The sequence below is a fragment of the Pseudorasbora parva genome, chromosome 10, assembly GCF_024679245.1.
Source record: "Pseudorasbora parva isolate DD20220531a chromosome 10, ASM2467924v1, whole genome shotgun sequence".
Classification (NCBI taxonomy): Eukaryota; Metazoa; Chordata; class Actinopteri; order Cypriniformes; family Gobionidae; genus Pseudorasbora; species Pseudorasbora parva.
This window is the reverse complement of record NC_090181.1, coordinates 6183453-6206779: the sequence shown is the minus strand read 5'-3', so window position 1 is coordinate 6206779 and position 23327 is coordinate 6183453. Positions and strand designations below refer to the sequence as shown.

Here is a 23327-nt window from a genome sequence, read left to right as displayed (position 1 = left end):
TAATGCCCACCTGCACATCCCAGCTGATATACAAGATTTGGGGGGTCATTCTGCATTTGAAAGTTTGAAAGGGTTTTAAATCTTCTAAATAAAGTAAAATGATTCAAAATCAAGTAATTTATATATGCCAAAGTCAACTTTAAACATATACAATGTAATTTCCAAACAGCAAAATTGTGGCCAGTGAAAATGCTGAGTGGCTAGTAACTTTGGAAAACCACTAGCCACGGTGGCCACTGAGCAAAAAAGTTAATGTCAACCCCTGTATATATATATATATATATATATATATATATATATATATATATATATATATATATATATATATATATATATATATATATATATATATATATATATATATATATATACGTAGCAGGAGTTTTAACCCATGTGACATTTTTCTAAAAGGTATTAACTTCCTTCTAAGAAAATCTCTTAGATAGATCAGGCTCAGTATAGCCTAATTGTAAAATCTTAAACTTAAGCTTGAATTTATATATTTGATGAAAGTATTCTAGATTATTTATTGTGTGTCATTTGCAATCAGTCCCCGTGAATTCAGTGCGACTCGCAATTTTGACCAATCACCGCAACTTTTACCAATCATTGCGGTCTCCTGCTAATAAGCGGCGTCATACATCAGCAAACTTTATATATCATATATCATTGCCTGTCAAAATTAACGTGTTAACGCAAATTAATTTTAAGGGCACTACATATATATATATATATGTGTGTGTGTATATATATATATATATATATATATATATATATATATATATATATATATATGTATATATGTATATATATATATATATGTATATATGTATATATGTGTGTGTGTATATATGTATATATATATATATATACATATATACATATATACATATATACATATACGTATATATATATACACACACACATATATATATATATGTAGTGCCGTTAAAATTAATTTGCGTTAACACGTTAATTTTGACAGGCAATGATATATGATATATAAAGTTTGCTGATGTATGACGCCGCTTATTAGCAGGAGACCGCAATGATTGGTAAAAGTTGCGGTGATTGGTCAAAATTGCGAGTCGCACTTAATTCACTGGGACTGATTGCAAATGACACACAATAAATAATCTAGAATACTTTCATCAAATATATAAATTCAAGCTTAAGTTTAAGATTTTACAATTAGGCTATACTGAGCCTGATCTATCTAAGAGATTATCTTAGAAGGAAGTTAATACCTTTTAGAAAAATGTCACATGGGTTAAAACTCCTGCTACCCTGATTTGCATTTGTATAGCTCACAGCATGTTCATTTACATGTTAAAGCCTCCCCTGGAGTTAAGGGAAGGGGGGTCTTGGGGGGGACAACTGCCAAGCAAGGCCCACGTCAATTTCTGACAATTCACGGCAGTTTTCGGTGTCGCCTGCAAACTGCCGTGTACAGTCGTATACCTGATCTTCCACGACAATCTACAGTGCCGCTTACTGACGAAAATCCCACTTTTCATGCAGTGATGTGACATTCTTTTCTGAGCTGTTCACATCCTGGGACAGGGAATTATGTATTTCTATGACTACACTATCCTAAATGAATCTGCAGCGTTCAGGTGGTACAAGTAGGAGCTCTCAGAAAATTCCCATCTTACAAGCTGTAATTACGAGCTCTACGAGGGTGACCGCTTTTTAACAGATGAAACCTCGTAATTAAGGTAATTACAACATGGTGTGAACGGAACGCACCTTAAAAGGTGCATTCACGTAGTCTCAGATGTCACACCCAGGACATCTGATGCAAATGACACAGTTATCTGGAAACACTTCAGGATTTTTTAACCGCTTAAACTCCAGGACCATTTTTGGGATTTCCGCATGGATTTGGCCTACCCAAATTGAAAAGCCTCCCATACACACATACAGTGGTCTAAGTTCAAAATGTTGGTGTCATTTTACAGGAAACCCTTTGAAGTTACATAAAACACTGCTAAAAGTGATAAACATGTAAGTATATGTTGTCTAAGCTGTAATAACCCCCCCAAAAGTAGGCACTTTTTGATGTTTTTTTATTTATTTTATATACATTCATTTTTGAAAGTGTGTAACTCCCTGTAGACAGTTTGGGCTGTTTCCATTAAATCCTAGAAAATATTGGGGGAAAAAAGTTTGTCTGTGTCATGTTGTATGTATGCAAGATTTATTCAAATAGGTCTGAAGGGATGGCCCCACCCCACACTGGAAGACTGTGACAATGAGGGCTTATCAGGATAAATTAAACTTTGCATTTTCAAAAGTATATGAAGTACATATAGTTTGCGACATAGGCTCTTTAAAATACATCAGAGTTTTACACGCTGGTCTGATATTGTAGGGACATCGATGTTACATTTTCATGGCCCTACACATGATGTGGAACAAAACGAATTGTGATTGGTTGCTTTACACGTCAGTCAGATGGCCTCGAAGCGGTCCTTGGCTAATAAAAGCTGCTATTGAGTTCAAGGCTGTCTGAAATCGCCCCCTTAAGTAGGGCATTATTTGAAAGGACAGCCATTTGTAGTTGTGTCCGAAAATATAGTGGACATTATTGAGTGCACTCATTCAATCCCACAATTCACATCAATAAAGTGTACAACTGATATATGCTCAAAAGCATGAGAATACCCATAATGCACTGTAAGAGTGCCACGTCGAATTAATTCCTGCGTCCGACCACAAGATTTCATCCGCAGCTGTTCCAAACCACTTTTACAATGTGGTTAGAGCATACATACAGATACAAATACATTTTTGAATTGATTATTACATTTTATAATTGTGTTGTATTCATGAGAGTTCAAGATAAAACAAATCATTACTACTGGAGCTGCCAGTTTTCAAGGTTTTAAATGATTACAACGAGCACAAACTATGCAAAAGTGGCAGCCCTTATGGCACACTCAGTATCCGTATTCATTCACTTGTTTTCATTCACTCCTTCAAGTGGACTATATCAGTAGATTAATGTAGGGAATAGTGAACAAGGGTATAGGGTGTGATTTCGAACACAGCACAAGTTCTGGTTAAGGCATTGGCATTTACACCATGTTGTGATTACCGTGATTACAAGATTTCAACTGGGTAGAAAAAAAATAACCCAGAATTTTTAAGGTGTTGCCCAAATTATTCAGTCACTACCTAGATGCAACTGCTAACTCTCATGGTGGTACTTCTGTTGATGACACGATGACACATAAAATAGTAATATAATGTGAAAAGACACTAGTGGAGGGGCTGTCAAATTAAAATTAGAATTACAAATATTCAATAAATTTATACATAAAATACACATTTAAGTGCATAAATGGTGCGTCAGACAACCTCATCAATAGCGCATGAGACGCATTGATGTGAGAGTCGGTGTTGCGTGTTTTAATGTTTTTAAATGGATTGCTTATTCAGACCATTGCAGAAGTAGAAAAGCTCAATGCAGAAAAGATCTTGGTTACGTCAAATATGCCGCAACCGTTCGCTATTTGAGGGAGCAGCCATTTGTAGCGCCGTCCGAAAGCACAGTGGACGTTTTCGAGTGCACTCATTCAATCCCAAAACGCACCGTAATAACAAAAAGTATGTGAGCTGAATGGCTAGAATACCAATGAACTGTGAGCGTCAAATTAATTCCCACATCTTACCAGAAGATGGCACACAGCTGAATCAATCATCCATCCATTTTTCAAACCACTGGTCTAATGCGGCTACAGCGTTTATACAGGTATAAAATACATTGATTAATTCAAGTTTACACATAGTGTCCATGACAGACTTCTAGATAAATCTTTTTTTTTTTTACTGGAACTGCCAGTTTGTTAAGTTTCAAAAGATGATTCAACAGTAAACTCAAACGCAGCAGCGGCAGAGCTTCCGGCGTGCTCAGCGCCTGAATTCACTCACTCGTTTGTTTTCATTCACTTCTTCAAGTGGACTATATTAGTGGCTGTTTATATAAGAGTGCATAGCAGGCCATTTTAACCCAGTCTAGGTAAACATGCGCTCTTTGATGCTTAATTGCACTCACTTTTCACACAAGAGAGCCGTATGTCTAGAAAGCCCACATGATGTTCATAAATATTTGTGTAATTTACAAAATTATATTTGAAATGTTATGCACTATTGTGGGTGCATTCATATTTTAATTATTGAACCCTCTTGTGACCAATAGCCAATAATTTCCATAATTCAATATCATATGAACCTAATCAGTGGGTTTGTACCAATTTGTAATATCTCAAGTTGTATGTGTGTAAACAGCTTTATGCTTAAGAAGCCCACGTTGCTATTTTAAAACACTTAACATATGATTATGATGACGTTATTAGCACAAATTCACACTGAATTTGTAGGCACAAAAAATCTTGTGATTTCTGGTTTAAACCTGCTTTGTTCAGTTCCTCATTGAAAAAATAAATAAAATATATTTTGTTTAATAGTATTTTCACTTTAAAATATTCTTCCTTTACTGACTGCAGAAATGAGTATGCATTTATTTTTATTACACTTATTAACATTAAAATACATCACTATACATATTGAAGTTTAAGCAAGTAAAATATTTTAAGTAATGTGTAAAACAATTCTACTTTCATATTATAGCCAATTTAGATTTGGTTAATTTTTATTGTATATTTTCAAAGAATCCTGACCTACACTAAGACACATTTTGGCCTATATATGTCCAAAGAAAATAAGTATACAGTCGTTATAATAAATCATCACATAACTCAATAAATAATCTTATTTTACTTCATGAATATTTTTTATTTAGGAAAAATAAATATTTATATTAATATTCCATTTAATTTTGAATATTAATTTAGGTTTGAACCAAACAATTCATGTAATTTGAGAAAAAGTAATACATTTTTCTCTAACAAAGGTTTAATCCCTATATTGTTGGACCATGTTTCCCCCAGTATATGCACACGTGAGTACCTTCGCACACAGCACAAACACGCCGTCACCTCTTCTGACTCGTGCTGTTAGTGTAAGCTGAGCTCATGACATTTCTCTCGCAGTCTTTTTAAAGAAGTGCTGACCTCCAAAGATCTGACGTGGGGCTTAATCTGTTACAGCAGCATATGTGCAGACAATTTAGCAATTAGTTAGAACATAACTATACAGTTGGTGACTGACTTATTAGCTTATAAAAAATTAAGATGATAAAGAAGACATTTTTTCACGGGTCATTTGGTTTCTTTTCCTCTCTAACATGACACACAAGTGCTCTGAGCTTAATCCAGTCAGTAGCACAAGCTTCTTGGCTTGCTCCTAAATTGCCTCATTCTTACAGCTGGAACAAACACTTGTTTACTGCATTGACCTTACACTTAGCTCGGGAACAACATAACTTTAGAAAGACTCCTAAAACACTGTATATATGGAGACCCAACAGTCTGGGATAAATGTCACAATTCTGCTAAATGTGACACAACATTGCAAAGGTCGGCACAACAAACCCTTGAGAGCGAACGACAGGAGAATACAGGAGAATACTTCAAGTAAACTGAAATTTCTAGGTACCATGTTGATGTCACGTTCGATCTGTTTGTGTTTGCTCGAGTTGTTTCTAGATCAGTGTCCTTTGTCTTTGTTCAATGGTTCCCATGTTCCTTCATTTACCTTTATGTGTCACACCTGTATTTTATCCATTTTCTTGTTTTGTCCCTAGCGTTTATCCATGTAACCCTCATTTACAGTAGGGCTTGCCAACTTCCATAAGCACTTTCCCTCGGGAAGTGTGTTCAACTTCGTCAAGTGGATGAGGGAAGATCATTTGGACAGAACCTTGACCAAGGGTGCAAGCTGAATATTTACACTTCAGGCAGATCCACAGACCACAATGCACCATGATTGTGACATCACAGCAGGCTGCCTAAAACAAACTCAAAAGCAAAAAAAGCTGTAAATAATAAATCAGCTCCATAGTGGATTCCGAGTGATCAAGGGCCCATTTAAACACATTTCAAGGGTTCCGCCAATAGCAGAACATAAGCAATGACATCCATCCAAGTGAATGAGACTGAGGGAAGTTAGTGAAGGAAGGGCATAAAACATTTACTTATTAAAAAGGCTTTCACTGCTTCCAAAATCACATAATATATAGTAGGCACTACATTTGTTTTGAAACTTACTTTGTTACAGTTAAAAAAGCATGCTCTATACACTATATAGCATTTGCCTTTACATGCACATGACCTTTAATGACATCCCATTCTTAATCCGTAGGGTTTAATATGGAGTTGGCCCATCATTTGCAGCTCTAACAGCGTCAACTCTTCTGCGGTTTTCCTCAAGGTTTAGGAGTGTGTTTATGGGAATTTTTGACCATTCCTCTAGAAGCACATTTGTGTGTTCAGGCACTGATGCATCCCAAAGGTGTTATATCAGGTTAAGGTCAAGTTTCTCCTCACCAAACTTGCTCATCCATGTCTTTATGGACTGACGCTTTGTGCAATGGTGTGCAGTCATGCTGGAATAGAAAGGGGCCATTCCCAAACTGTTCCCACAAAGTTTGAAGCATGAAATTAAAAAATGTATTGGTATGCTGAAGTGTTAAGAGTTCCTTTTACTGGAACTAAGAGGCTAAGCCCAGCCCCTGAAAAACAACCCTACACCATAATCCCCCCTCCACCAAACTTTACATTTGGCACAATGCAGTCAGGCAAGTACAGTTCTCCTGGCAACCGCCAAACCTAGACTCGTCCATCGGATTGTGCGACAGAGAGGCGTGATTGGTCACTCAGAGAACACGTCTCACTGCTATAGAGTCCAGTGTCGGCTGCTTTACTCCAGTGCATCTGAGCTTTGCATTGCTCTTGGTGATGTAAGACTTGGATGAGCTGTTCGGCCATGGAAACCCATTCCATGAAGCTCTCTACACACTGTTCTTGAGCTAATCTGAAGGTCACAGGAAGTTTGGAGGTCTGTAGTTGTTGACTCTGCAGAAAGTTGCCGACTTGTGTACTGTGACTCTCAGCATGTGCTGACCCCGCTCTGTGATTTTACATAGGCTACTACTTCGTGGCTGAGTTACTATTGTTCCCAATTGCTTCTACTTTGTTATAATATTTTTACAGTTGAACATCTCATTCAATTAAACACTCAATTATTTTTGGGGTGTCCCAATACTTTTGGCAATATAGTGTAGTATGAATGTGTGTAGTATGAATAATTTACTACTACATTCACCATGTTGTCATTGCCATGTGACCGCACAATGACAGCCTCAGTTGTGTCACTTCACTGCCATTTACAACTCCTCTCCCATGGCCTTATGGGATAGTAAAGTGTCCATTGAATACACACTTCAGAATCTCACCAGAAGTAGTAGGTCATTACTATAACTACTATGGATTTGGACATACTCGTCTCACATACTGTTGTTCGTCTACTATATAGTATGAAAGTACAGCAATGTAATATTGAGATACATCCATGTTTACTGCAACTGTAAATTGGACTCGATGTATTGCACAACCCACGTAATCTACCCGATTGCTATTTATGAAGATTATAACCGTGTGAAGTATTAATCTTATTATCCTAGAGTCTTATTCTATGGCCTGGCCTGCAAGAGTCTCCTTCCTGGTAAGAAGGGCAGTGCTGACACTCAGGACCCCGATTAAGCATTGAGAAGAGACCTTGTTTTAATCAGGGGGGAATCTCTGCGTTCATGCATATCCTTTGTCCAAGATCTCTTTTCTAATCTCTCCAGCTGCCAAGCAAATACTGAAAAAGTAGACTTGTAGTCGAGGCTTTTTATTTCTACCATCTTTTGCTCTGTTATAATTACCTTACAATTAACCAAGCCTATTCTGTATCCCATTTGATACACATCATTATCAACATGATTAAAAGTTTGCTGTAAAACCTGTAAAACCTCTAATTTATATTTATACTTTTTAAGCAAGTAAATGGCATTTTAGTATATTTGTAAAAGGTTTTTTTTGTGTGTGTGTGTGTGTTTTTGTTTTTTTCCAGGTTTACTATGTTAAACACCCTCTTTGTAAAATGACGATTTGCTTCTGGTTTGCAAGTTTACTGTCAGGTTCAATTCTTAAATAACAGCCTCTTTTTACACATTTCACAGTATCACAGTATCAGGTTCACAAAACAATCTGCTGTGAAATGTGCCTCAGATACTGTTAAAATCAGACTGAAATAATTTAGATCTTGTTGAAAGTAAACTTAACCTATTCTATTGAAATACGAGTTTGGCAGACATAATTTACATCTAGACTTTGCTCTTATTGTTTACTCTTTTTCTGTCTTTCTATGTTTTCACTGTTAAACGGTAGGAGGCACCATTAGACATTTCCCGATCAAAACACTGGTGAAGAAGAAGCAGAAACAAGTGATGAAAACAAGTGATAAAAGTGTATACAAATGTTATGTAAAATAATAATAATCAAATCATTGATAATCAAAACAGCATATGAATGGGGTGATGAAATGGGTTAGACCCAGGATGAGTTATAGGACTGTGAAGCTTTAGCGGTGTTGATGGACTCCATCTGTGTTTTGATCATCACTATGAATCCAGTCCAGATGGAGTCTGACAACAACACTCGAAATGCTAAAAATGTTGCTTTTTTAGACTCGCCCACATTCAGATAAGATACTGCATTAAGCTAAAATAATATATATTATAGCATTATTTTTTAGCAGATTATCTGTTCTTATTACAAGTTCAGCATCGATCCTACATTCACTTTATCATCACACTGCAAAGGGTTCACTGAAGGTGAGTTGTCTTATATTAATAAGGGTAGCAATAGCAAGCTAGCTTTGAAAGCATAAGATCCCACCCTCTCTTCAGGGCGTGTCCAAAGCCACGCCTCCTCCAAAACACGACCGCTCACAGCCAGAGCAGTGTCAGGAAAGCATCATGAGAGATGCCGTTAAATTATCTCATGTTTCACATAACATTACAATAATGATGAACATAAATAACTGAAAGTGTTCTTAATTGTACCACCTGACTGCAGCAGATTAGTCTGAGGACGTGAACAACTGTACTGTGAGAACATCACAGGTTGCCATCTCGTAATTACGGTTATGATATGGCATGAACGCAGCATGCGATTGATGTTTTGGTTCAGGAGGAGCAGTAAAAGGCGGCTGCTGTTTGTTTGTGGCGCTCGGTAACTGACGTCTGTCTACAACATGTTGACAAGGACATCGTATCATTAGCCTGGAACCCAGCCAAACTGACATTTCCAACTGACAACTGACATTCCCAACATTTGAGCTTGGGCAGTTTGGTCTGGACTCGATCCATAGAGGAGTAATTATGCCTGAGCAGAAACTGTTCAGACCAATGAAATCATCAGGGCGGGCTTTAGACGATGAAGGACAGATGATAAACAGTAACGTAATCTGCCACGTCATCAAAGGGGCTTGGATTGAATTTTTTTTTAATCCTAAATGGAGAACTTGTTCGTGTATGCATTCCCCTTCACTATTTCTCTCTGAAATTATGATCATGTTGGTAAGTACTCGAGGGGTAAAATTTGTATTCCTGGGTCTATATATCACATAATTGAGGTCGCTTCGACCCGCGGGAAAACCGCAGACTTGGCAACACAGTGCGGTAGAGTTCTGTTGACATTTGACAACTAACATTATGCGTCGCTCCGTTGCTCTGATTGGTTGTAAGTCTGTCCAATTGAGATCTTTCCTGGTTCGGTTGAAACACGCCCCATAATCACAGCCCAATGGAGCAGTTTCAGACTCATATTCTGACTACAATTGAGTATGACCACATCAGGCTAATGTATCATTGCATTCAGACCGAATGCAGTGATTGGACAAATATTCTTTGGTCCTGAGACTTCAACAGACAATATATGTACATGAGAAGAGAGTTTCAGCCAGTATAACAAGTGTTTATGAAAGAAATTGCCTACCGTACATTTAATGTTTTCATCTCACGTAAGAAATCCAAGAGCCAAGAATATTTTTCAAAATAAAAGGGCATTTTGTGAAGGTTCCAGTATGAAAGTTCCAGTATGCTTAGCGCTTTTTTATTTTTTTTAAAGATGTAGGACAATTTGATTGCTCATGGCTCGATGCCTTTAAATAATCGTGAACCATGACAACATGCTAAATGAAATGCGTAAAGCATAAATTAAACTCTGTGGGAGATAGCAGGCATAATGGATGACAAGTGCGTTTGATATGAGATTACACGTCATGGTAAGTGTGTGCATCTCAGTGGGCAGTGTGTCATATTTTAATGTTAGATGACTTCTACAGTCTATACTCTATTAAGTTTTCTCATGCACCCCATGAGAGACTTCATCCAATCTTTGAGGATATCCCCTCAGAGGAAATTCATTAAAAAGCTTTAAATTGTGAGAGAATAAAATCCTCAATTGAATCAGACGTGAATAAGACAAATCATTCTGTTTGAGAACACCTTAAGGCAGAAAAAGCAGACTATAAGCAAACACACTAAAAAAATAAATAAAACAAACTGTGGGAGGCTGAAAGACAAGGAGACAAAAAACAGACAATTTTAAATATTATGAATTCTGTGTTTATCTTGTTGTAGCAAAATCTTTTGAACACAGAAATGGTTTAGAATGATTTAGTCTTTTTTTGTCTACAACTCCAAGTGAAAAACGCGACTATGCTGCTTCACATTTACGCATATGTCATAACGATACGTTAAAGCACCTTCTCATTTTTTTCTGACCAGGAAAATAAGAGGATCACTGTACAGATTACCATCATACATTCTTATATAATTTTTTATACAAAAAAGTCATAGAAAGAACCATATACCAAGAGCAGTAACAAATTATAAACAATGGATGTTGCAAATCTATAATGTGGCTTGAATGTTTGGTTAAAACTAAAATAATACCACTAATAATAATGGATAACATAAAACCGCTATGTTTGATTATCCATGTCTTTTCTGTATACATCTGTAACAGTAAAACAATCTAAACCATGTACAGTGGCATTGTATCAGACAAAAGAAAGGCAATAAAACTGTTAGCTTTTCACAAAATAGAAAAATAAAGATTTTTCAAAATAAGAAAAATAGACATTGTATGTTATGATCCTTTGGGTAAAACTTCCTAGGAACACCAGATCTATAGTGCACACTTAACTAAATAGATGTCTGCAATGTAATTTAACACTAACACAAGGTATTTCTGCTTTTTTTTTAATTTTTTTACAGATAGTAAGTCTTGCTAATGTATTTTATAAACCATTACAACAAAACAATGCTTCATATGCAAGGAAAATTCAGTGGCAAGATAAAGGTAAGGTCACAGAAACGTGACCCTTTACAAAATCCTGCACCCCCCCCCCCCCCTCCAGACTGTAGCAATATTTTGTCATAACACCTCACCCTCATAATAACATTCACAACTAAAAAAAATGGAAGTATATTGCAGTATAGATGTGTTCATAGGAAGTATCACCACAGTTAAAACTGGTAAAATCTGACATAATGACTATATGTGATTTATCGAGGTCTTTAACATCATGTAACCAACACTTTTCATCTGAAGCAACTTGCACTACGCTAATAGCAGGAGAGTCCCCGTGGAGCAACCTGAGGTTAAGTGCCTTCGCTCAAGGGCACAATGACGATAGAGAAGCTCTGTTTCTCTCCAGTTCATGATTCACCTCTGTGTGAAATCAAGCTTGCCACCACCATTTGGCACTAATAAAGGTTTCTACACAAAACTGTGATCCAGATCCTGTCCTAAATATCTGTCGTTCACGACATATTGTCTGGTGTAACACTCTGACCTACATATCAGACTTAATGTTGTGAAGAGAATCAACGTAAATCACCAACACCGACAAACTAATAAGATGTATAGGGGATAGATGTATAGTTATAGTGATAGAAATGTATCACCGAGGGGGCAATTAACATCATTAAATATCAGAGAATACTAAAACATTATCCTAACCCTTAGATTATGCTGGCAAGACATTGTTGTGTTACCATTTTACAATGACTGTGTAAGATGGTAAATGGTAATACCACACTCTAAAAAGAGTTGGGTTGTTTCAACCTATGTTTGAAGGTCAGCAGTCAAACCTAAAATATTCAGACACCATATATAATAGTGGGTTTACTAGTGTGTGCAGGACACTATAGTTCATTAATGTAAGCGAGGATAGTGAAATAAAGTAAACTGTGATATATTACACAACAAATCTTCATACAGTGACAACCAGTAAAATTGATACAAATTTGGGACCAATATTATTCAGACACTTTGACCTGAGCATGTTTTGCTGAAGTGTTTTTTCTTTAATTGCTAATGTGACCTTTGACACCACAGACTGAACAAAATGAAGCATTGCTTGGCCATTGATTGAGCTAAATTGGTATTATCTCATTTTATTCTTCAATTTAACAGCTGATTGGTTGATTGTAATCCATTACATACCATTTTATCAACGTTATCTGTCATTGTAAAGATGAATTTGTTCTGACATAGGGTAACTGAGTTCTTGTCATATTGTATTACCGTTTTCTAAACTATAGTGAATAAACTGTAATAATGTGAGAACATGTTGAAGGTGATTACATTTTGGTTTGACTGGAACCAAATGGACAATAAATGGACAAAACCAACCACTGGGTCTAAAAACGTAATTAAATCTTTATAAAACCCAAACATGGATTGAAACAACCCAGCATCACTGATTCTCACATTCACATACAGTACCATGGCATTTAATCCAAGGTACCTGGAGAACACAGTGGTATTACAACCATCTTGGTATTTACCATCTTCATACTTTTTCATACTCAGAACGAAGGGACATCAAACAGAGCATATTTTTGGTTGGGTATGCAATGTATTGGCTGGGTATGTACTAATCTGTAAATATATATTTGCATAAATAATATGTACCTCTGACAGACTGGCTACTATTATGTACCAGCACTAAAGGAAAATTGCAGCGATTCAATCAGAAGACAACCAGCTTTCAAACTCAGAAACTAATAAAAAAATGTGATAGATGCACTGAAAAAAATAAAATAAAATAAAAACAGGCACATGTCATGAAACATCACGGAAAATTAGCAGAAGTTTGTAGATATGATTATGACAAAGAAATCTTCCTGAATTACAGATTTTGTGTAAAATACGTTTGACGTATTGTATTATGTTCTTCAGTTTTTCAGGAAAAAGATTGTTTCTGAATCGGACTTATTTCAAGTGTACTTAATTAAATGAATTGATGGTGTAACACTGGGATAAAACACTAGAATTAACTTAAAAAGTAGAAATGGCAAAAAAGAAAACAAGAGCCTACAAAATTTCATTACATTTGCATTTCTTTTTTTTTCCATTTCATTTCACCTGCTCAATTATGTAGTCCTGTTTCATGGGAGTATTTGGTCCATTGTGATGCACATCCACTTAGCTGAAGAAAATCCTCTTGGCAAACTGCAGTGCACAGTCGGATAAATTCTCTCTTTTATTCCCCCTGCTTCTCTGAGATACCCCCACATCCCTTGTTCTTGGGTATTTATATCTGCTTTAATGCTTGAAGGCAACTGGAGATATCCTTCATCCAGGTCTCGATAAACAGGACCAGCCCTGGCCTCGGCTGCTTGCCTAACTCAGACACAAACCTTTGAACTTCTCGATGATCAAATGAACAGAAGGACAATATTGACATGGAAAATCATGCATTACACAGTCATGGCCACTGCTAAGGTGTCTTTTCATTTCAGCCATTTGAGTCCTTCTTGTCATCATGTGATGCGGCAAGTTCAAATCCTTTTCACCTGACGGGATCGGAGAACGGGTTCTTTTTTTGTTTGTTTTTGGCAGAGGTAATCCGATGTCTCTGTCAGACTGTACTCTCCATGACCCACTCAGAGCTATCAAATGTTGCTTTCTCACCTTCCCCCTCGCTCTCGTCACACTGCAGGAGCATGCCGTTGACCGAGAGACTCCTCTTAGTCCAAATGTTGCTAATGCGCCGTGGGTAGCTAAGGCACTGCGAAGCACCAAAGTCGCCCATGTCGAATGAGTGGCTGCGCTTAGGCTTGTTCTCTGATGGCAGCATTACAAGCTTCCCAGGCTTGGAATCTCCTCGGCCTAGAAGAGGCTCCTTGTCAGTGGGGGGTCTCATGCCCATCGCCATGGTTCCTGAGGAAGACGGGCCTCCCGGATCTCTTGCGGGAACCCTCAGGTCCAGAGAGGCAAATGCCCCAAGTAGGTTATCCAGGTTCGGCCGTGCTTTGCTTGACGACTGCTTCCACCGGTGGGGCAAGGTGTTAGAATCCCCATGTCGGTTGTAGGACTCGACTTTCTCGCTTCCAAGGGAGTCAGCCGAGGAGGAAGAAGAGGATGAGATGCTACTCTGCAAGGAGCCACACTTAAACTCCACCACTTCATCTCGCATCACCACCACAGTCTTCGGAGCCTGTGGTGTAGGAGCGCCGTTGTTAAGTCGCTGCGCGGCCTGCGGCCGTCCGTTGGTCTGGGAGTAGGTGTTGCTCACCGTCACTAACTTTGCAACCTGCAAACCGCTGTTCACTTTATAGCGGACCATAAGGATGACGATGAAGACCAACAGAGTGGCCACGATCACCCCGCCAATCACCAAGATCATGGTTCCTCCTAGAAACTGACTGTGCAATGATTGGCAGCGGGGGTACTCATCACTTGTCTCGAATTGCACACAGCCGACAATGTTAGTGGCGGTGAGTGTGGTGGCCGTGTCTTCCCAGATGGCCAACACACACAGGTCATACTGCATCCCTGGCATCAGGTTGTTGACCAAGAAGGATTTGCTGATCGCCGGAATCATCCTGCGAATAACAAGACAATGATGTCAATGCCGACTCTCTATAATCATTAAACAGATGAAGTCGATTGAAACCACAAGTATATGATACTAAAGGCAATTATTAAAACACTATTGTGAATGCACATGAAGCTCTGCACGTTGGCAGAAAAACAATTTTCAATCCTATTATTATGGTGAAAACTTAATTACTTGGAAAGCACTGATCATATCAACCTTGGAAGTTCATTTAGATGAAATGATTTTGAAATGAGGTCTATTGTGCAATCGATGGAGCCAGAATAAAAAAAAGCTGTTGTTTTTGACTGACAGCAAGCAATGTGGGGATTACGTAAATATACTTCACACACATGAAACATTCTTGTCAACACTGAATCATTTAAACAGATCACATTTCTTTTTTCGTTTGCCGTTTTCAAAAGGACATGAAAACATCTTTTTAGGTTGCTTGATGGCTTATGTTAATGAAAACAGATTTCTTTACGGTCATTTTCTGGCACTTCTCCACTCAACCTCTAAAAAGCACCTTGAGTACAGAGGGCATGTAATCACAAATGATCTTTTTCTGACTGCATTAGCTCATCATTATCTAGAACATTCTTTGCAGATACCTGGCAGTGGATGTAGACTGAGAATACTAATTAGAGTGCAATCATTTACCCAACTACCCTGCTCTGTGAAGGTTAAGTAATTTAATAGAAGTGTCGAATGCTTTTTTTTTCAGATTCTGGACGAAAAGTTTCATGCATTTGGAGAATCGTATTTCACAGGTTTAAATTACAAGCAATAAGAATAAGAAAATAATGAGAAAACAATGATATGTAGGGTAACATAGGTGAAGATTTAAAAGAAGAATTAAAATTTCCTGATAATTTATTCACCCCATCTCAAGATTTTGAGGAAAACATTCCAGGATTTTTCTCCATATAATGAATTTCAGTTGCAAACAATGGGTTGAAGGTCCAAATCAATGCAGTGTCAAAGGGCTTCAGAGGCTCTGCATGATCCCAAACGAGGAATAGGGTCTCATCTGGCAAATCATGTAGGAAAGGTCACGCACGGTACGTGTACCGACCCAGTGTTAAAGTAAACGTGCAAAGACTAAATCAAATGGCCTTTAACAATAAAGGTAAAACAACGATGTCTGACAATTTAAAAGTTAGAGGGGAATTAGAGGGGAGTTTTTGGGTACTGGGTATGTATAAAATCCTGGAATGTTTTCCTCAAAAAAAAAAAAACGCACGCACGCACGCACGCACACACACAATATAGACATGAACATGAGAAGGGGGTGAGTAAATTATCAGGAAATACTAATTTTGAAGTGAACTAATAATTTGGGATTAACGTTTAAACTGTAACACATTTAGGTATAAGTGTAGCATGAGCACGACAATGATGCATCAGCCAATGAAACAAACGGAAACATTTGCTAATTTAGTTGTTTTAGCACAACATATATTAAAAGGGGGTAAGGGCATCTTATTTTATTTGTCTATATTGTAAGAATGTGAGATAATTTAAATTAAATTTAAATTAAAAATAGAAACCCAAAAAAGGCAATTCTTATATGATTTACTTACCCTCTTAACAATACAGACCTCTGACTTTCTTTCTACTGTGGAACACTAAAGTTGATATTTTGATGACCTTTCCATTTTCTTTTCTTTTTTTTGATGAAGATTAGTGAACAAATTGTTCAATAAACTGTTTACCAGTTTTCAAGTTCAGCGATTAAGTTGCAGCTTAACATCTCACTGGAAGGGGCATGACATACGTTTTAGCCTATTTCACAAAGCAATCGAATAGATTCAGAAGAACTTTAGTGCATGGGTCAAAATGTTATGTTTTTGCATCCTTTTTTAAATCTTGAAAGCTCCACAGTCATTGTATGTGCATGGACAAGAAAGACTAGCATTCACTCTAAAAATGCTGAGTTGTTTTAACCCAAAGTTGGGTCAAATATGGACAAACCAAGCCATTAGGTTAAAAATGTAATTTAAAAAATGTAACTCAATGGCTGGGTTTGTCCATTTTTGACCCAACTTTGGGTTGAAACAACCCAGCGTTTTTTAGAGTGTAGTCTTTATTATTAAGTATTTTTTATTTTACGGTGAATTAAAAAATGTCGGCTTTCATAAGCAATTGATGGGTTCTTAACCGTAGGCTTTGCCTAGAACTACCATCCCATGGGATCCCGTATTCTATGTTAAAGACATCCTTTACAGCACTAAAACCACATCTAGCAGGGCGACCTGGCACATTGTCTACGGTAAGCCTGTATGCCAGCTAGTCCATTACTCATTCATAATTGCTTTCCCATCACAGGAGAAGACGCTACATTCAGTGCTGACAGCTTTACGAGAGAGCCCAACCTTTTTCCACTCAAGCCTTAGTGATTGATTTTTTTTCCCCTTTGTTGTTTCCAACATCCAGGTTAACACTGTTCTTCCAAGACAGGAGGAAGAAAACACATCTCTGGATAATTCCACATGAAGTCATTAAGTAATAGATAGGTACCAGTTAACGAACAGTCATACGAATACTTCAAGGATTTTTTACTCTTTCCAAAACAGGAAAAGCTCTGTTTTCGGCAATTCAGAGAAACTAGACAGCTTAATGGTTTAAAATCTAGGCAGTTTGATAAGGAAATCCATTACTTAGATTATAAACTGATGCAGATCATGTAGAAATAAAGAAACTAAGTAAGAGACATGAGCTGAAATTAAAATCAGAAGAATGAAGCATATTCTAAAATCTCCTGTTGCCTCAGGCTTGTAATAGTGATGATCATGCTGGCTGTATTATGCTAAAAAGGAAAAAAGGCCTAGAGGTGACAGGGATTTCTACACATTCTTCATTTCACACAGAGGAAATGTTGCATTTGATTAAAAAATGGTGAAATCAATCTTTTAACGGCTGATAGAGGTTAATTTAAATAAAAAATTACTGTGGCACCTCTATGTCACAAAACGTAAAAAATAAAATAAAATAAAAAATAAAAAAATTGGGGGGTAACTTTACTTAACGCCTTAATGTATAATTTTCAATCTATTAATTATGCCTTTTAATGCACCTTATAATGCATTGTATGTAACCACAGTTATAATGCATTATAATACAACAAACAAACAATTTCAGATGTAAAAAGGAATATGTGAATATTATCATACATTAAAAATTAGGTTATAATTACTTAATATAATTACTCATAATTACTGAAAAAAAATATAATGCATTATACCAAACATTAAACCTTTATAACGCATTATACATAAAGGCTTTAAAGGGATAGTTCACCCAAAAATGAAAATACGGCTCCAGGGTTTAGTGGAACCCTTCTGAAAAGAAGAGATGGGTTTTTCGAAGAAAAATATTAATATTTAACATGTTATAAAGTAAAATATCTATCTAGCTTCCAGTAGATAGCTGTCCATATTCAACTTATGCAAAAAACATAACTGGTGTAACAATGATGTCAGATGTTTTGAAGTGCGAGCGCTGTCACACTTTCTGCATAAGTAAGGCGGTCTGCTGGAAGCTAAATATGTTGTACATTATAACGTATTAAATATGGATTTTTTTCTTACAAAAAACAATCGATTCACTTCAGATGGCTTTTATTAAACCCTGGAGCCGCATGGATTACTTTTATAATGGATGGATGCACTTTTTTGGTCTTTAAATTTTGGGCTGCCATTATAAAGCTAAGAAGAGCCAAGACATTTTTTTATATAACTCTGACTGTATTCGTCTGAAAGAAGAATGTCATATACACCTAGGATTAGGGCTGGACGATATGGCCAAAATTCATATCACGATATTTTTCTTAATTTCGGTCGATACGATATAATTCCGATATCGATATGAACTATATAAAAGCTTTAGAAAAAACTACTAAGAACTGCCACAAAGGACGTCTGTACCTACAAACTTCTGAAAAATGTATTTGCCAAGTCTATGAATAGTCCTCCTATAAAACTATATAATTTTTTAGAAATAAAACCAGTACAAATAAATTAATGTTCACCTTTTATTTGTATTTAGCCTTTATATGAAAAAGAAATGTGAAATCAACATCAAATAAACATAAGACTCTCACTTTATTAATATTAATATCTTTAAGTTTAAACTATAATATAGGCTGATTATATTATTCTTAATATAGATTAAACAAAAGTGCTTTTAGAACTCTTAGACTCAGAATATTCTAGCAGATGGATCTGCTTCAGATGGTGGATCGGCTTCACAGCGTACAGTGCTCCTATGCCGCAGACGCAGTTTATTGAGCATTTTCTTTTCAGTTTTAAATTTCAGTGAAGAACAATTCATAGCGCTCTATTTTCCATTTATGCAAAACTATATCATATATTTAATGCTGCAGTTATTTAATTAAAAATGCAGTAAAAAACGTAATACAGTGAAATATTATTCTGATCTACATCATCTGTTCACTACGTGAATATATAGTAAAGTGTCATTTATTTCTGTGATCAAAGCTGAATTTATCATCATTACTCCAGTCTTCAGTGTCACGCATCATTCTCATATTAGGATTTGATGCTCAACAAACATTTATGATTATTATCAGTGTTGAAAACAGTTTTGTTGCTCATGATGCTCCTTCATTGCTTTCATATATTGTCGCAATCGTCTGACTGTCGTCGTCACCTTTCAGCTCATAACGATTGTTTTCCTTCAGCTGCAGCTCCAGCGTGACAGTAAGTTTCTACGAATCCGCTTTCGGACTTTCTGTGAGAGCGCCCTCCTCATATTTAGATACGAATAAAATGACAGGTCATGCATAGATTATTTTTTGTCTCTGAAATTAAATCTTGATGTATTCACGTTGGTTTCTATGTATAGGCTACACTTGCCCGTGACCTCAAGAAGCGCGCAATCAACCGAGGTTAGAGAAAGCGGTCTATAGCGTCCCTGTTAACTTGCCCGCCCTCGCTCCAGGTAATGCCGTTTCGAATCCCGCTCGGAGCGGGTCGACTAGGACCGGTGAGACCCAGTAAGTGTGCGGGGGATGAAAATACACTTTATTAAAAGTGCGGGGGACACGCCGAACCACTTCCACCCCACTGAATTAACGTTAGTCTTTCTCCTTACTTGTGGAAGTTCGTTCAGTCACATTTGTGTTGCGGCCGGTCAGGGAAACTTTGTAGCTAAAACTTGCCGCGTTGGATCTATCAGCCTACTACTGCTGAGCACTGACTGCGTTTCTGTGGTGTACGTCATCGCGCAAGTAGCCAATCATGTTCTGCTCTTTCTGACGGCTGCGCCCTGAACGTCAGTCAGTGAGGAATGCTGTAATGTATATATCGAAATATCGGAAATGTGTTTAAAAATCATATCACCGTTATTGAAAAAAATTATATCGCGATATATATTGATATTGAATTATTGTCCAGCCCTACCTAGGATGGCTTGAGGTGTGAGCAAATCATGGGATCATTTAATCACTTTAAGTAAAGTGTTATCAAATGTTTTTCAGAAAAAAAAATAACTAAATATAAACTATTTATAACAAACATGTTTAAGTTTAAAGTGTTTAATAGAACTGAACTGGACACTGTCTATTACATAAATCCACATAACAATCATATACTCTACTTAAAATTGCTCCTGAGGAAAAGAGGAAAACAGGTCAAATGTTCGTGGGCTTTAGATTTTGGAATTTGTAGGTAAATGCTTCACTAAAGGGTAAGTGAATGGTCAATGGTAAGGCACCTCATTGTTTTCACAAAAAACAGTCACAAAACACCTTTATAACACAATGAGCCTATACGTATACATGTGGCTGGTCGGTTGAAAAGATGCAAAAACAATGTCTCTTTTAAATGTCACTGCATTAACTATCATCAACATTAACCTATTGAACCTATTAACAGTATCTGCTTAAATAAACTGAATTCAATTAATTTACAAGACTGAATTGAGTTATGCAATACATTATTTACCTCTAAACAAAATCTAATGATAATTTCCACAGGCATTCAGAGAGAAACTAAAGGGCAGGTGAAAGTACATGCCTAATTAGTGTGTAGTTGGGTGGTTTAAAGGGAAAAGAAACATGGAATGTTTACCTGTAAATCAGGACATCATCCTCTGAACAGTTGTATTGGAGCTGGTACATTTTGACTTTGGGTGCCACTTTGCTAACCGTCCACTTGATCAGAGCAGAGATCGCGGTGACCTCTGACACTGACACTACCTGTTCTGGTTGGACTTTGGTCTCCCCTTTACCGGTTTTAGTGGAGCTGGTGATGTCAGATAGTCTGGACTTTGGCTGAGATGTGCGATTAGTTCCATTGCTAAGGTGGGGAAGCTGGATAATGGAGAGCTCAATTGAGGCTGTTGATTCTCCTGCTGCGTTTGCAGCAATGCAAGTAAATGTCCCGTAATCCTTAGAGGTGGTGACCATTATGTCTAAAGTACCATTTTCATACACTGTGGCCCTGGATGAGTTACTGATTAGTTTGTCATCTGGAGCCACCCAGTGTATGAAAGGCATAGGGTCACCCACAGCCTTGCAGCGTAAACTGGCCGTCTGTCCCTCCAGGACCAAAAGCTTATGGGTGTGCTGGGTAATTAACGGTGGTTCACAGACAAACTCTTCCTCTCGAACATACCAAAAGTAGCGACCCTTCAGATTTGGAGGGGAGGCGCATGTTTCCATATCGTCCTCCCGCTCTAGACGCCGCAACCACAGAATCTCACAGTTACAGTGAAGAGGATTCCCACCAAAGCTGAGAGACAGGATTGGGGCAAAGGGTGTACTAAGAACCATGTTGCTTTGTGACCGAGCAAAAATGGGATCTGGCGGAAGCTTCTGGAGACGGTTCGATGTAAGATCCAGCCTTGCCAGCTTTTCAAGATCTGTAAAAGTGCCCTCAGCAATGTGGCTGATGAGGTTGTGGTCCAGGCTTAGTTGGTGTATGTTAAGCATTTTGCGAATGGCCTCCCAGGGGACGCCTCGGAGGTTGTTGTAGGAGAGATCTAGGTCCTCCAAGGTGAGCAGCAGATCATCGAAAGCTTCTTTGGAGATATGAGTCAGCTGGTTGTTGTTTAGGATGAGGTGTTGCAAGTTCACCAAGCCTCGAAGGGCATCTGGGCCAAGCTCTGTTAACCGGTTACTGTCCAGGTGCAGCGAACGCAGGGTTTCAAGATCTACAAAGGAGAAGGGCTGGATGAAGCTGATGGTGTTTCGTGACAGTGTGAGGTCCACAAGGCCCGTCATGTTGGTGAAGTCCTGCTGGCTAATTTTGATGATGTAATTTCCTCCCAGACGTAATTCCACGGTTCTTCTGTCAATGTCGGGAGGCACAAACAGCAGACCTTTGGATGGGCACAATGTGCCCAAGGACTCTGATAAGTTCTGACAGACACAATATTTAGGGCAGGCGGTGGTCATCATCACTGCGCTTCCCAGGAGGAGGAGGCAGCAGAGCACTTTGGCCATGGTAAATCACAAGCAGGGACCTGGAAAGACACCAAGAAATAAAATAATCAGTCATTTCGGGTCATACAAACAACAAATGATTTAATGCCTCTGCAATGACTATGTGATGAATATAGTCCTCATTCTGAACCAGTTTAGGATTAGCTTATGCTCTTCGGTGTGTTCACATGAACCCTGGTAGCTTGCTGCAGGAACTTTCCCCAGTAACTAGGAACTTTGGGGTGGTAAATTAAGTTCCGGGTAAATATTTCCCCCCTCCGAAAACCCTTGCTTGCGAGGTAGTACTTTTTCAAAGTGCAGGAACTCTCAGGGGTGGGACTTGGGTGCTTGAGCTCACGCAGCATTTTATTTCAACTGGCATTTTTATAAGTCTTTTGCGAGCCTGCGAGGTTCGTTCTGCGTTCAGTAAATATCAGTCTTGCTCGGCACGCGTTCGTCTAAGACTGTAGTGGAAACACAGACAATTGCAGGTCTGGGGGAAAAAGTTCCTGGTACAAATTGTTCCGGGTAATTTTGGAGGAAATGGGCTATAGTGTGGTTCATCTGAATAAGTGTGAACGCTGCCATCCGAACCCTGGTGCACACCAAACAAATGAGCCGAGTCTGCTGAAAAGATTCCAGCGTGCAATTTTGCGCTTAATAGGCATCTATCAGCCTCCCAAACACAGCCCTGACCTCTAGGCTAAACCAAGGCAAAATTTGGGCTGAACATTTTATAGATGTCTAACCTTAGCCCATGTCAAAGAAATTAAACCACACACCTTGTAATCACTGTTGACTTTGCTTACATGATAGAATATCATACATCTCGCTAGTTATTTTGGTAACTCAGAGAGACTATATCGGGTCTATAGTTAACCGAGAGGGTGAAATGATGGCTATTACTTAGTGGGATAGGTCTCAGACCACTTCTAAATTAACTCTGATGCGGCTCGAATGAAATATGAATGCACCACGGACCAAATACATATAAACGAACCAAAAACAGGAAGATGAGACCCTATTA

The 23327-nt window shown here is 37.9% G+C and overlaps 1 protein-coding gene across 4 annotated transcripts in view; it reads right to left on the bottom strand.

The window, feature by feature from the left end:
- Positions 1–11893: 11893 nt before the first annotated feature.
- LOC137090945 (leucine-rich repeat and fibronectin type-III domain-containing protein 2) overlaps positions 11894–23327 on the bottom strand; it is a 481236-nt gene continuing 469802 nt past the window's right edge. For all 4 annotated transcript variants that reach the window (XM_067454960.1, XM_067454959.1, XM_067454958.1 and 1 more), the window contains 2 exons: positions 20946–22341; positions 11894–14857 (listed from right to left, as the gene is read on the bottom strand). In XM_067454960.1, the coding sequence (XP_067311061.1) occupies positions 13891–14857; positions 20946–22321 (2343 nt within the window). In that variant the 5' untranslated portion in view covers positions 22322–22341 and the 3' untranslated portion in view covers positions 11894–13890. The remainder of the gene's footprint in view (positions 14858–20945; positions 22342–23327) is intronic.